The sequence below is a fragment of the Felis catus genome, chromosome A1 (genome assembly GCF_018350175.1).
Source record: "Felis catus isolate Fca126 chromosome A1, F.catus_Fca126_mat1.0, whole genome shotgun sequence".
NCBI lineage: Eukaryota > Metazoa > Chordata > Mammalia > Carnivora > Felidae > Felis > Felis catus.
The window spans coordinates 91971660-91986187 of record NC_058368.1 but is presented as its reverse complement, the minus strand read 5'-3'; the positions used below and the strand labels follow the sequence as shown (position 1 = coordinate 91986187).

General features: G+C 55.7%; 2 protein-coding genes across 10 annotated transcripts in view; both read right to left on the bottom strand.

Annotated features, from left to right (window-relative positions):
- PHYKPL (5-phosphohydroxy-L-lysine phospho-lyase) overlaps positions 1-5818 on the bottom strand; it is a 38941-nt gene extending 33123 nt beyond the window's left edge. For 2 of the 5 annotated variants that reach the window (XM_023254182.2, XM_045057599.1), the window contains exons 1-3: positions 5686-5818; positions 4694-4812; positions 3480-3639 (exon numbers count right to left, since the gene is read on the bottom strand). In XM_023254182.2, coding sequence (XP_023109950.1) covers positions 3480-3639; positions 4694-4812; positions 5686-5744 — 338 coding nt within the window. In that variant the 5' untranslated portion in view covers positions 5745-5818. Of the gene's footprint in view, positions 1-3479; positions 3640-4693; positions 5321-5685 lie in introns of those variants that run through there. The other 3 variants (XM_045057592.1, XR_006597792.1, XM_006927528.5) reach the window with 2 other exon arrangements.
- A 3587-nt stretch (positions 5819-9405) lies between these two features.
- Positions 9406-14528, bottom strand: part of COL23A1 (collagen type XXIII alpha 1 chain) — a 355881-nt gene continuing 350758 nt past the window's right edge. For 4 of the 5 annotated variants that reach the window (XM_045057588.1, XM_045057582.1, XM_045057580.1 and 1 more), the window contains 4 exons: positions 12967-13020; positions 12741-12827; positions 10863-10901; positions 9406-10313 (listed from right to left, as the gene is read on the bottom strand). In XM_045057588.1, the coding sequence (XP_044913523.1) occupies positions 10239-10313; positions 10863-10901; positions 12741-12827; positions 12967-13020 (255 nt within the window). In that variant the 3' untranslated portion in view covers positions 9406-10238. Of the gene's footprint in view, positions 10443-10862; positions 10902-12740; positions 12828-12966; positions 13021-14528 lie in introns of all 5 variants that reach the window. The other variant, XM_023254174.2, reaches the window with a different exon arrangement.

The window sequence follows — 14528 nt, the reverse complement described above, 5'->3', positions numbered from 1 at the left end:
AGAGCCTGATGTGGGGCTGGAACCCAGAAACACAAGATCATAACCTGAGCCAAAGTCAGACACTCAACTGACTGAGCCACCCAGGCGCCCCTAAATTTATATAAATTAAAATGAGTCTGTCAGGGTGGGCCCTAATCCAATCTGACTAGTGTCCTTATACGAAGAGGAAACGTGGGCACACAGAGACACAAGAGGCGTGGATGCCAAGAAGAAAGACCAAGTGAGGACACAGCCAGAAGGTGGCCATTTACAAACCAAGGAGAGAGGCCTCAAAGAAGTCAAACCTGCTGACATTGTATTCTTGGATTCTGGCCTCCAGGAGTAGGAGAACTAAATTTGTTATTCAAGCCTCCCAGCCTGTGGCATTTTGTCATGGCAGCCCTGACTATCTAAAGGGGTCAGGGAAAACCTCTGTGAGGAGACACCACCAGAACTGAGTCCCCAGAGGGAAGTTTCTAGGCAGAGTGAGCAGCACGTGCAAGGGACATGTGCAGGAAAAGTGCTTGGTGTGCTCAGGGAACCGAGACGCACAAGGGAGGCAAGGGGCAGCATGGGAGAGGAAGTGGGGAGATACGCAGGGGCCCCACACACAGGACCTTGGAAGGCGCCTAGATTTTCTTCTCAGTGCCATGCCAAGCTACTGAAGAGTTTTTTATTTTTATTTATAGTAAAACCTTGGATTGTGAGTAACTTGTTCTGTGAGTGTTCTGCAAGATGAGCAAACATTTCTAACAAATTTTAACTTGATAAATGAGCAATGTCTTACGGGTGGTATGAGACACTGAATGTCACATGATCACAACTGAGCCAACGGTTCTTGAAATTTGCTTTGACATGCAAGTGCTTTGGATTACAACCATGTTTCTGGAATGAATTATGCTTGCGAACCAAGGTTTTGCTGTATTTGTTTTTTTTAAAGATTTATTTTATTAAAAAATTTTTTTTAACGTTTATTTATTATTGAGAGACAGAGCATGAGCATGGGAGGGGCAGAGAGAGGGGGAGACACAGAATCTGAAGCAGGCTCCAGGCTCTGAGCTGTTAGCACAGAGCCTGATGCAGGGCTCGAACTCACAAACTGTGAGACCATGACCTGAGCCGAAGTCAGACACTTAACCGAATGAGCCACCCAGGCACCTCAAGATTTATTTTATTTTTAGAGAGAGAGAGAATGCAAGCAGGGGAGAGGAGCAGAGGGAGAGAGAAAGAATCTCAAGCAGGCTCCACGCTCAGCACAGAGCCTGACATGAGGCTTGATCCCACGACCCTGAGGTCACGACCTGAACCGAAATCAAGAGGACACTTAATCGACAGAGCCACCCAGGTGCCCTGCTACTGAAGAGTTTTAATCTCAGAAGGGACGTGAATCAGCTCCCATCTGAGGAGGCAGCCTCCGGCTGTGTGGGCCTAATGGAGTAAAAGGGGAAGAGACAAGAGCTAAGGACACCCAGCTCAGAGCAGGTCATGGCCATGGAGAACAGAAAGAGGGACAGAGGCAGAAGACAACTTGGGGACAGATGAAGCGGGCTTGCTGTAGGATTGGGAGGAGGGTGTGTGGTTCCTGCCTGGAGGAGAGATGCAGATAGTGTTGCCATTTACGAGGTGAGACAGGGTCGGGGTGGCGGGGGAGGGTGTCCTCCTGAGAATGCCAGTGACAGCCAGTGCCGTGGTCCCATACCAGGTGTTGGCAGAAGACAACCAACTCCTTTTGGACCCATCGAGTTGGAGATGTTCCAGAAGTGGGCATTTAGAACCTTGGGGCTGGAACACATGGGAAGCATCCCGGCTTGAGACACAAATTTGGGAGTCATTAGCACGTGAACATGGAAAGACTTGGAAATGGATGAGATCACACAGGGAGAGGGCTCAGGACCAGCCCCAAAGAAGAGAGGAGAAGCGATTGGCAGAGGAGACCAAGGGGTGGCCAGAGGCTGGTGGAAACTGGGAGTGTGCAGCATCCTGGAAGCGAGACTAGAAAGCACTTCTGGAGAGTGGTGATGCTGTCAACATTGCCGAGAGATAGCGTAAGGCAAGAGCAGCAAAGAGACCATTGGATTTGGCAACGTGGAAGTTGCTGGAATCCAGAGTGCATGTGATGGAATAAACCAGCAAACGTCCCTGACTCCACTGCCCAGGAAGCTCTCACTCCTGGACCCAGCTTTCTGCTCTTCCCTAATAAGCTCTGGTTCTGGCTTTTGCCCCAGAAAGGACCCCAAGCTGAGTCCTTTCTTTGAACTACTATTTCCTTATCTGCAAACTGAAGATGGGAACTTACGCATCCTAGAAATTACCAAGGTGTGGCGGCAGGGGTGGGGGGGGGTACTGATGGATGAAAATGACAGGGGGGAATCTGAGTGGCTCAGTCGGTTAAGCATCCAACTTCGGCTCAGGTCATGATCTCACAGTTCATGAGTTCGAGCCCCACGTCAGGCTCTGGGCTGACAGCTCAGAGCCTGGATCCCCCTTCAGATTCTGTGTCTCCCTCTGTCTGCCCCTCTGCTGCTTGCACTCTGTCTCTCGCATGGTCTCAAAAATAAATAAACATTAAAAAAAAAAAAGAAAATGACAGTGATGATGGTAACACTCATTACTATAACCCAAATGCCATGACTCGGTTTGTTGGAGTGTTCTGTCCCAGGCAAGGCTGGGCCAGACCTACGTACACATCATCATCTGCTGTTCCTGTCCCCGCTGCCACTACTAGCGTTAGCTACCATCACCTGTCACCTGGCTGCTGAATTGGTGCCCAATGGGGTCCATTCTTGCTCTTCTCCAGCCCCGATGACATCACTTGCCTGATTAAAACCCTCAGATGGCTTCCCAGTGTTCTCAGGATAAAAACAAATTCCTCACTTGGAATGTGTCAGCTCATACCCTCTCCTCTCCCTTTGGGTCCTCAAGTGTGCCAGATGCCATGCCCTGACTGCTGCAGGGCCTTTGCACAGGCTGAGCAACCCTGACGTGAATACTTCTGGTGAAGTAGGCAGCTTCCTTCCTGCTCATCAGCTCTTTGCCTGATAGAGAAGTCTTCCCTGACCCTCTGCTGGCAGGCTTTGGCCCCTCACCGCTTCTCTGCCTCATCAGGTCCCTTCCTTCTCCTCCAGACAATGACCTCTGCATTTCTGTGAAGGACCAGTTGATGTTTCTGTTCCTTACTGAGCGAGCTGAGGGCAGGGATTTTGGCTATACCCCCCAGCTGGGCCTGTGTATTCATAAGGCAGAAGTAAAGGAACATATTACCTAGGTAAGCCCCCAAGACAATCGTGGAGACAGTCATGCAACAGAGGTACTGGCATGCCTTACTAAGAGACCAGAAAACTGGGATCTGACAGAGTGAGCACTAGGGTCTACAGAGGGGAGTGTGGGCTCCCAACTCAGCAAGGGCAAGGCTGCCTCGCTCCCAGTGCTTGCTGGGTCAGCCACACTAGGTTTCAATAGGTGAGCAATTCTGTCTTCACCACTGGCCGAAGTCCACTTACCCAGAATTCAGGAAATAAAACACACAGAGCTTCTCCGGCAGGGTCTCTGATAGCCTCTGTGCATAATCCACGATGTTGTCGTGCAGGTACCGGCTGTTGGTGTTCAGCACCTGGTTTTGTTCGTGCGCTGCTTGGACCACGAGAGGGTGGCAGTGCCCAACTGGAAGAGGGCCACCAATGTCACATAGTGGCTCTGCTCAGCCAGCCCCACCGGGCCTCCCCCAACTGTAGTCCATAAATCCAGCCAGAGGAGAGCAGTTGTGAGGGAGAGGCAGAGAGGAAAGAGGCGAGTCTGAAGACGGGGTGTGTGGTGTGTATGTATGTATGTGCCAGAGAGGCCAGTTCTAGAAAGGAGTCCCAGAGATTCGGACAAAAGAAAAAGTTTGTTGGCAGAAACCCTATCTAGAAAATCCGTGTCTGTAAGGAAGCTTCTTGAGGCCTGTTGGACAAAGACAGGATGTGGGGAGGAGTGCCTGTCGGCAGGCTTGACTTCACTAATCAATGGAGGTGGGAGGTAATGTTGATTGCCAACAGCCTGGGATTATAACAGCTCAACCTGTGTTGAGCCAGGCACACTCCAAGCAAATTATCTAAATTAATTCACTTATTCCTCTAAAACACCTTGAGGTGAGTCCCTAGTATTATCGTGTCTATTTTGCCGATGAGCAAACTGAGGCACAGAGAATTAAACAACTTGCCCAAGATCATAATGTAAGTGGAGGGCAGGGATATGATGAACCCAAGCAGTTTGGGACTAGAGCCCTTGTTTTTACTATTTCATTAACCTCTAGTTTGCTTTTTGGGTCACAGACTCCATTTCATCCCATCAGCTCTGGTGGCCCCACCTGGATAACTAAATTCCTACTTCAGTTTCCTTGCCTAGCACCTGAGAAGGTCCCTGGGGCTGAAGCCCTGCCATGATTCCCAATACTTGGCCAGAGGCCTGCTGTGTTGCTGGTCATGGTCAGGCTGACTGCTGTTCTCTGAGCTTGCCATCAGTCCCAAGTGGAACTGGACTTCCGACTGCTGTGCTGCCTGATTTAGCACAGCTACTGCTTGAAGCCTCTCCATGAGGCACACCAGAAAGACTGGGCTCCTCTGCTCAGCTCAACCCAAGTTCTCCGCACCTTTCTGCAATCTCAGGATCACCCTGGGACCAGGTTCACAGCCTCAGCCTGCTCCCCTGCCCTGCCAGCCTGAGGTAGGATACTAACCATGAGCCACATTGTTGACACAATCCAGGTATTCTGCACCCTGTTCATCATACAAGTACTGTCCTTGGCCCCGGACAATCTTAATAGGATCCTCAGGATAAAAGAGTCTGCAAGAATCGCTGTGGGGACAGTAAGAAGTGGACAGCCATGTCTGAAGACCTGAAGGGACAAGTCCACCCACCATAGCACCTGCCCCCCACAACCCCCCAGTTTCTGGGAGGGACAAAACTTTAAGGGCACAGTGGTGCTTTCCTGCTTCCAGTCCCTCACCCATAGGTGGCTGGAAAGGAGGAAGTGATAGGGTGAGAAGCTGCTAAAACTGAAATTATTTAAGTCATGTGAAGGCTAGGCGGCCTTGCTCATTTCTGCACGTGCCCACATTAATCCCTTGGATCCCAAGGAATGGCGGCAGCTCCAGACCCACGGGGGCTCCTTAGAGCAGGGTTTCCTTGCTGGGATGCGTGTGAGGGAGGGCACCCTCGCAGGTGGCTGGAGCTCAGCTCTTAAAGGTCCTTGCCAGCCCAGTGCCTCTGCTACCCTGCTGGGTGTCAGCCCCATGTGCCACCAAGAGTCCCTCTCACAGGTTACAGGTAGGCTTTCTCTAAGGCTTCCTGGGAGACGACCCCCCATGCCCACCCTCCGTCTGAACTTTCAGTCCCTTCCTGGATCACTCTCAGGCCAGGTCCAGCTGGCGGGCCAACCCTGGGGGAGGTCCTCCCAGGTGCCAGGGCAGAGGCCTTCTCCAGGGGGCCAAGGCCGGTCAGCGGCGGCCGGTGGGGTCGGCCCGGCGCCGCAGGGCAGCCCGATGAGGACGCAGGCGGGGAGGCGGCCGCGGGGACCCCGCGGACCCGCAGCTGGCGGCTGCGTCTGTGGGGCCGGGGAGCCGGGGCCCGCGCGAGGCCCGGAGCTGAGGTCCCTGGGCTCCGCGGGCTCCGCGCCGGACGTGCGTGCGTCGTGCGTGCGCGCACCGCCCCGCGCCGCCGTCTCAGTACCTTAGCAGCCCACGCCTCAGGGCCAGAGTCTCGGCCTTCCCGCGCCGATCGGCGGCCATGGCACCGGGCGGGCAGTTGCGCGGAGACGCAGCGCAGAGAAGCCTGTTGCACGCTCGGCCGCCAACCCCGCCCCCCGTCGCGGGCCCCGCCCCCCGTCGCGGGCCCCGGAGACGCAGCGCCCGCCTCCTGCCCCTGGCACCTCGCAGTTTCCGTCTCTGGGAAGGGTTCTTGGGTGACCCCACCGCTTTTTTCTGTCCCAGCAGGGCTCTGAGCTCAGGGCTGTTTCCCGCGTCTCCTTACTGGTGGATAAAATGGGTTGCCCTGTGAGTTAACTGGGAATGTGTGACTGACACCTAGCCCAGGGCCTGGTTCACAGCAGGGGCCTCAGGGCTGGAGAGGAGATTGTCAATGCTGGGGCAAGACCTAGGACTTCCCAATTTCAGGAGGGAACAGGGTCACTGCTGGGACTGACCAAGAGGGTCCTGGGCATGAGCATGACCTTCAGGGCGGCATGACTCCTGCTAGAATCCAGGGAGGGTGAACAGAGTTCTGTAAACACTGAGAGAGTCGTGCAGTGTAGGCAGGAAGAGCGTTGGGAGGCCTGCTCAGCCTTATAGTCCGCGGCCAGGAAACTCAGGCCCAGGAAGGAAAGGGGCTTTGCTCCCAGGCACCCAGCAAGTGTGTAGCAGAGACTGGACTCCAGCTCAGGTCTGTTTGACTCTGACGTTCAGTGCAGTGAATGAGAAGAAATGGCCCCCAACGGGCTGGGAAGCTGCGCTACCAGAGGCATAGCCCCAACCGGGGTGGGGCCCTGGGACTTTCTGCCTTGACAAACCCAGAACAAGGGACTTAGGTCGAGGCCTGAGCAAGCTGAGGAAGGGGAGGTTCCTGCTGTCCCTCCTGTCACCGGTCACGATTCTCAGCTCTCTGCTCTGCTCCCTTTGTTGCTGATTTCTTCATCCCTTCCCCCATGCTGGAAAATGCTTAAGGTATTTATTAAAGAGCGTTTGGGGTTTCACTTTTTTAAAATTGTGGTATCATATACATAATGTTACCATTGCAACCATTTTTAAGTGTATAGTTCAATGGCATTAAGTACATTCACATGCAACCATCACCACCAACCATCTCCAGAACCTTTCTGTCTTCCTAGGCTGAGTTAGAAGGCAGGCTGGTGGGGGCGGGGTGTGTGTGTGTGTGTGTGTGCGAGTCTGAGAGTCCTGTTTAGGCCCCATCTTTGGCCCTGTTTCTATCCCCAAAACACAAGCCTCTAATGGCCCAGGGCAGCTCAGAGAAGTCAGGTCGGCTCTGGGACTGTTCCTGCCTTGGGGTAAGAGTGAGAAGGTTGCACTCAGGTCCAGCTCACATCTCATCTACTCCGGGGGTGTCCAGGGTCAGGGGGGCAGTACAGCCGCAGGCCAGGCTGGCCCAATTCCTGGGCCAAGAGTGTCTCCAGTAGGGTTGGGGCAACACTAGGAAGCTTCCCCTTCTTCCTGCTCAGAGAAGCCCACTCCTTCTTTCCTCTGGCCCCAGGCTCAGCACTCCTGTTATCTCAAGTGTGGGCCTCGGAGTACCAGGGCAGGGATGGGAAGAAGTGGCTGAATTGGGATTTGAGTCCCAGGAGTGTTCCCCAATCATTGTGACAATCTCAAGCACCCTGTGTGTTTCTAGCAGTATCTTGGGGATCAGGAAGAACGAGGCCTGGGTGAGCCTGCTCCTCTTCAGCCTCAGCTCATCTGGAAAAGGTGACAGTAATCCTTGTGATTAGCTTAGCTGCCATGGCACGCAGCGGGGCTCAGTAAATGTGCTTCCCTCGCTTTGGAAGGGGGTAGTGTGAGGCCAAACTGACTTTCTCAGCAGAGGGCCATGAAGCTCTCAGTCCTTGAGGCTCAGCTGTGAGGCAGGGACCCCCCCCCCCCACCTTCCCGCCCCCGCACTGAGTCTCAGCTGGGACCTCAAGCACATCATTCATTCTTCTGTAGTGTTTTGCCCCTGCCCAAGCTCTTGGAAGACTCTGTGGGCTCTGTGTTTTGAAGCTTGTTGAAATTTGCAGACCTGACGATACACGGTATGAGGCCACAAGGGGGCAACAGTGGGCCATGGATGGCCTTGTCTTGCCAAAGGGGTGGTTTCTTCCTCCCTTCAGGATCTGCCTGCCAATCACCCAGCATCATGACACTGCCTAGCAGACTCCATGCCCGGCCAATTTGGAAGGACAAACTGGAGGATATCCAAGGACCTGGGTCCAGTCTGCCTGCCACCCACAACTGTCTTGGCTGTGCATCCCTGGGCAGGTGTCCCCCTGCTCAAGTGCTTCAGTTTCCCCATATGTGAAGTGGAAACAGTGACACCAATCATGGAGGCCTGTCCTTCCTTCAAAGGGCTGGTTATGGGATCCAGTGAATCACCCAGGTAGAGGGAGAAGCGGATTAACTGTAGCGTCCAGCCGAATTGTAAAGTTTTGCTGGGGCTCCCAAGGATGCCCGGACACCCAGTGATCTCCATCAGCCCTCAGAGCCCCACTTTGTTTCTGTCCCCTTCCACACTACCAGCTTCCCCAGTGAGCCACACGATTGGCCAGCCAGCAGCACGGCCCGCCACTTACTGCCAACAACTTAGGGAGACAGAGCTGGGGAGTTGATACTTTCCTCCTCCCTAGCAGTGTGTGGCTGGGCCTCTTCTGCATAGTGAGGAAGCCACGTAGCGTGACCTGGGCAGACTCCCCATACTGGGGTTTCCTTAGTGTTACCCCTTGGAAACAGAAGACCTGAGATACCATCACTGCAGGCCTGTTCTTGTCCGTACTACCCTGGATGTGCTTGGTTTTGTCATCTGTGAAATGGGCATCCTCACTGGGTTCCTCCCCCAGGGTTGTTATGAGGACCAGCTGCAATGAGGGAAATACAAACATCCTGCAAGACTGTGGCCCTGGCTTGGTCTCAGAATGGAGAAAAGAGAAGGGATTCCGAACCAAAAACGCTTCCTGGTGCCTGACCTGTCCTAGGGGTAAGCATTGCTGTCCCATTTTCCAGAGGAGGTGGCGGATTTGAATGTTCTAAGATGGCTGCCACGAGATCTACTATCCCACGTTTTCTCCTTAAAGATGATGTTGGCACTTTCCCCTTGAATGAGGGTGAGCCTCTGATTCTGGCAGGAAGTGACACCATCTGATTTCTGAGGCCTGGCTGTAAACGGTGACACAGCTTGCTGCCTGGTCCACCTGGCTCATGCACCGTGGGGATCCAGCAGCTGTGCTGGGAGGAAGCCCAGACCACACAGAGAGGTGTCCTGGCTCTCTGAGGTCCCAGGTAACAGCCAGCATGGGCCACCATGCGTAGGAGAGCTTGAGTGACAACTACACAGCTGAGCCTATCACCCCTAGAACTGTAAGAAAGAAACATTGCTGTTTTAAGGTAAGCTTTAGGGTGATCTGTCATGTAACAGTCATTGGCCGTTGGATCGGAGGAGAGTATAGGGAGTCCGTGACATGATGACTGGATGGAGGACTCAGCCGGTACGTAGCCGGCCAGGCCTTGAGTCTGTCTTTCTAACACCAAACCCTATCTTTGCCCTGACCCTGAACAGCTTCCTCTGGTTTCTGGGGGGGAAGGGGGGGCTCTGACCCAGGAATTGTCCCTTGTACCTGCCCAGCCAGCAAAGGCCAGGCTGAAACCTTGCCCAGAGGTGCTCAGGGGCAGTCTGCAAGGACAGGCACACCCAGACACACACTGTGGTTTATTACACGCAGCGATAACCGTCTATACAGAGAAAGGAGGCAAGCATCTGGGCTGGGGATGACAGCTGTCAGAGGTGGGGGAGCCTCTCCTCAGAGCACGGTGGCTGGGGTTGCAGACCCCCTGCTCGGGCTGGCCGGGAATCCACCCACGCCTTCTTCGTCTGCACAGCTCATCTGAAGGACCATTTCTGGCAGGCTGACCGGAGCTCTCCCGGGTGGGAGAGTTGGGGCAAGAGGAGACCCCAACTCTGAGCTGCGGGCCAGTCTCCTTGGGCTGGCAAAGTCCCATCATGACCCTCTTCTGGGTGCAGCAGCCACTCCAGTCTGGGACCCGCCGTCCTCCACACTCGAGGATCGAGAGGCTCCTTGCAGCTGGGTCCACGGGTGGTGGTCTCCTCCGGGCCAGAGGGCACGTGTTCTCATGGCAGGCTAGCTTCCTGAGGCCCACTGAGCTTGGTGGGAGTGGGGGCGCAGCGTGCTCCCCAAAGCTTGCAGCATCCAGCTGCAAGTGCTGGGCAGAAATCTTGTCCTGTCCCGGTGAAGCCAAGGCCCAGAGGGGCCCCAAGGGGCGGGCAGCTGGCTGTGGCCAAGTCCAGAGGCCAGAGAAGCTGGGGCAGCTGCGTTTGTCATCCAAGTCCCGGACCTTTCTGGATGGGGTGGGCCCCAGGGCTCCAGAACCTCAGGGGACAGTCTCTCTGCTAATCAGGTGGCTGAGGGCCCAAGCCAGCATCTCTGCAGCCCCTCCTGAGCCAGGCACTTTCACCTTCGTCTCCTTCCCGGGAGAGCCAAGTCCCACGGCTGCCCCTTGGGTACACAATTACCCTGGACCGGCCCGTCCCCTTTCCTGCCAGCTCCACGTGCTGATTGTTCCAGGGCTGGGCCAGGCCATGCTCTTAAATGCGACAAGGCCACAGGTGGTGCATCCCGTGAAAAAAAGATCAATATATTACTGTTCTGTTTTTACAAAAATTAAAAACGTCCACACGCATCTGTACAGGTTGTGAGCTGGGTGCGGGGGTCACTGGAAGAGGAGGGAGAGACTGAAGGTGAGGAGGGAGGCCCTGCCCTGATCTGAGCACCCTGTCCTGTCCATTTCTTCTAGAACGGGCACGCCCCCAATCCTCTCATGCCCGGCTCTTGGCTTTCACCCCCTCTCAGTGGGGCAGTTTGGGCAAAGTCCCAGGGGGGTGCAGATGGCTTTGCGCTGGCTGGGCCAGGTGCTGGGCGAGCCCCGACTGACCAACAGGGTGGACTAGTCACCCGGGACCACAGCCCCAAGCCTGGGGCCACACGATGGGAGAGTCAGAGCTGGGGTCGTGTCATCCCAGGGAAACCTGGCTATTCAGTCACTGTGTGGGGAACCGCGGACACCCAGCCCCTGGGGTCTCCCCCACCCCCACCGCCGCCCTCCTCACAGCCTGTCCTAGAGACTCCTCCCTACCTTATGCCAGCAGCCAGGCACGGGCAGCCCATCAGGGCCCTGGAAAAGAAAAATGTTTCAGTGGGGATGGGGGTGGGGGACTTGATCAGCTCCCTACACTCTGTACACCCTTGCCCCGTGTGTAGGGAGGCAGAGCTGAGGGAGCTGCCACACGAGGCCACTGGACCCCACTGAGGCAGGGCCCGAACGCCTGTCCACCTGGGTAGTCGGGTCACAAGACATGAGGGCCTCTCACTGGGCTTGTCCCGAGTGCGCCCCCATGGGGCTTGGTTTGTTGGGACACTAGAGCAGGGACAGAACCAGGGCACTGTGGAGTATCAGGTACTGTGCTGGAATCTGCTGGCCAGGAGATACCGAGGGGCTTCATGGCTTCCTGCCCGCAGCCATGATGGTGGCTCTGGCCCCTTACACTGGGGGGGGGGGGGCCTGAGAGCTCTCAGGAGTTTCTCCAAGAGTGTTTTGAAGGGCAGTCCAGGAAGCGGGATCCCCCTCTGGCCTGTCCTGGTCCTTGTGTCTGGATCTGGGTGGCAGGGCAGAATGAGGCTGTCAGGGTAGAAACCGGGGTGGGGAATGGGGGTTGTCTGGGGGTGCCAGCATGCCGATGCCAGCCCAGCACTCAGACACAAGGTGGGGTGGGGAAGGTTTCTAGGGCGGCCTGGAGGGTAAGGGAACTGGGGAGGGACCCATCAGGCAGCCTAGAGTCCTTGGGGAACCCCGGGGGGAAAATTCTTCATTCCAGAGGCACACACAGGAACACATTCCATGGAGCTGCCAGACATCTACCAGGGTCACGGGCTGGGGCCCACAGGGAAGTGGGGGGGAGGGGCAGGAAGGAAAGGAAGGCAGGAGAGAGGAGGGGGTAGAACAGTGGGCACAGGTGCCCGGAATGCACAGCACAGCACACAGCAGGCCAGACCGCATACCACAGGGCAGGGCCCGCTGCCCCTCGCCAGGCCCCTGGAGCCCGGTGCCCCTCGCTGGCCTCCACATTTAAGGTTCTCCTGTTTCAAAGACAAAGGCTGAATGACCCGGAGGGAAGTCTTGGCCCCGGGCCTGGAGTTGCGAGGCTGGGCCACCACGTCTCTCCTCTGTCCCTGCACTTTTTGAATACGGTCACCACCCTCCTATTTCTCTCAGTGACTCCCCAAGACCACCTAGTGGCCCTAGAGGCAGGGCCTAGTACCCCCACTGCTTGGATGAGGAGACTGAGGAACCAGAGGGCTGGTGTGACTCACGGGCAGTCAGAGGACTGAGCATCTGGGGTCCCTCACCCTGATCCCCCTTTGAAAGGCAGCCAGCACCCCTCATGGCCGGGTGGCCAGGTATGAACATCTGCTCAGTCTTAGTGTGGAAGGTCCCTGTTTTCTCTTTCCTGTCTTTTGTGAGCTCCATGGAAGAGTGTGACGTGTGGACCCTCCCAGCCTTCCGGGGAGGGGAGTGAACTGTGGTAATTTCTGGCCTGCAGTCCAGTGGGCCTCAGGGGCTGACGTGAGAGAGAAGGAAAGGAGGAAGGTGTGGGGAGCAGGGAGGGACTTTGGGGCATGCAGAGTGGGTGCAGGGGCCGCATGGGGCCACCCATACCAGCAAGGGACACCCACCCAGAGAGGTGAGGGTGTCCTAATCCTCTGTAGCGCCAAGGAAGCTGAAAAGAGATGGGCAGTGACCCTGGCAAACACTGAGGGGGTGGGTCCCCCTGAGGCACGCTCAGGGTGGGGAGTCAGGACCAGAATGAGAGAGGTGCCTCCATGATGGCAGTGACAGCTGCGGTGGTCTCTGGGGCCTGCGAGTGAGCTCTGAGGACAGGGAAGACGTTGGCCTGACCCTGGCCTGAGGCGGCAAAGACCTGGGTTGGGGCTCCCATTCTGCCCCGACACGTACCACTGGACACGGCTGGTCCAGGCCTGGAGGTCCCGGCTCACCCTTCTGGCCCTTCACACCTTTCCGGCCCGGGACTCCTCGCTCCCCCTGCACAAGGAAGGAGATGGGTGTGTGGCCAAGGCTGCCAGGTTCAGGACCCCTCCTCCGCCTCTCAGAGGGATGGGCCTCCAGCTGGCAGCCACCCCTGCCCTGCTGCGCCCCCATCCCAGCCTCCACCGACCCCCACCTTCTCTCCACGTTCGCTCCGGTCACCTTTCTCTCCTCGGGGTCCAGGGAAACCCTGGAAAAAGGAATAAAATGAGGTTTGAGGTTTGGTCCTGTATCTGTTCATCTCTGTGCCTCCATCACTGCCCCTTCCCCATGCAAATTTGTGGTACCCGCTGGCCCCACTCGACTCCTCGGTGACACGTATGTTCGGCACGAGGCTGATTTCAAGAAAAGCATACATTCAGGACGCTAGCACTGCTTCCTCCAAAAGAGAACAGTGGCGGTGTCTCTGGACAGAAGCCCTCAGGCAGGGGGGTTTCTCTCGCACGTCACTGTCACAGGCTGCTGGCACTGGCCCTAGCTTGGCTAGGGACAGAGACCCAGGAAACTTGTGGAAGTTTATGTCACTATCTTTGGTGGACTCAGAAATGGTGACCTTTGTTGAGCCTTTGGCTTAATCTCTTACCCACCTCTACCCACCCATTCATCCATCTGTCCATCCACCCATGCAACCAGCATTTTTTAAAAACTTTTTAACAGTTTTTATTTATTTTGAGAAAGAGCACGGGCAGGGGAGGGGCAGAGAAAGAGGGAGAGAGCGAATCCCAAGCAGGCTCCACACCGTCAGTGTGGAGCCCGATGTGGGGCTCGAACTCACGAACTGTGAGATTATGACCTGAGCCGAAACCAAGAGTCAGACGCTTAACCAACTGAGCCACCCATGTGCCCCTGCAATCGACATTTCTAAGCATCCACTAGGAACTGGGCTGTGGGCTGGATACTGAGGACAGAGAAACAGATTTGATGTGTCCCCCCTCCCCCTTTATTTTCTGTGTCTTATGTTTTGACATCTTAAAAATTTTGCTGGCTAGGAAGAGGCTGCCCCTCCCTCATGTTGAGTTTTGGAAACAGCAAAGGGCTGGTGTGGGGCACACCTTTTATGTGTAAACTGAAAATCCCGAAATCACTCCCTTTATCTGCCTCTCACACAGCAAGCTGAAATCATCCCAAGGCCCAAAATCATCCCAAGGGCAGGTAGCAGGAAACTAGGGACCACCCCTGCAGCCCGGAGCCTGCCCAGATTATTCATACTAACTAATCCTCAAGTGTCTCTCCTGCTCTGTCTTGCCTTTCCCAAGGAAGCCCCAGTAAAAGCTCTGGCTTAAGCTGCCCCCCACTCCCTTCTACCTCTGGATCAAACCTGGTGCTTCCCCATGTGGCCCTGCCTAGTGAGTGAGCCCTTCCCTTGGGAAACATAAGTAACATATTTTTCTTCCAATGGCATTGGCCAAACTGTGTCAGTCACCTCCACAAATTAAAACCCTGCAGTTACAAATGTGACACTTCCCTCACAGTCTAACATGGCAGGCAAGAGGATATAGAAGATGATGGTCTATGCTCAGTGACACAGGATGAACCAGATGCCATGAGGTCCAAGGGAGAGGGGCTGTTCTATCCAGGTGTGAGGTCAGGGAAGGCTTCTGAGCACACTCCCCATGTCTGCTGGGCCTGGTGGAGTGGGCGCAGGGCCAGAGGCTTGCCAGGTAGAGCCGGTGGGCTCTGAGCTCAGCTCCAGGCCTC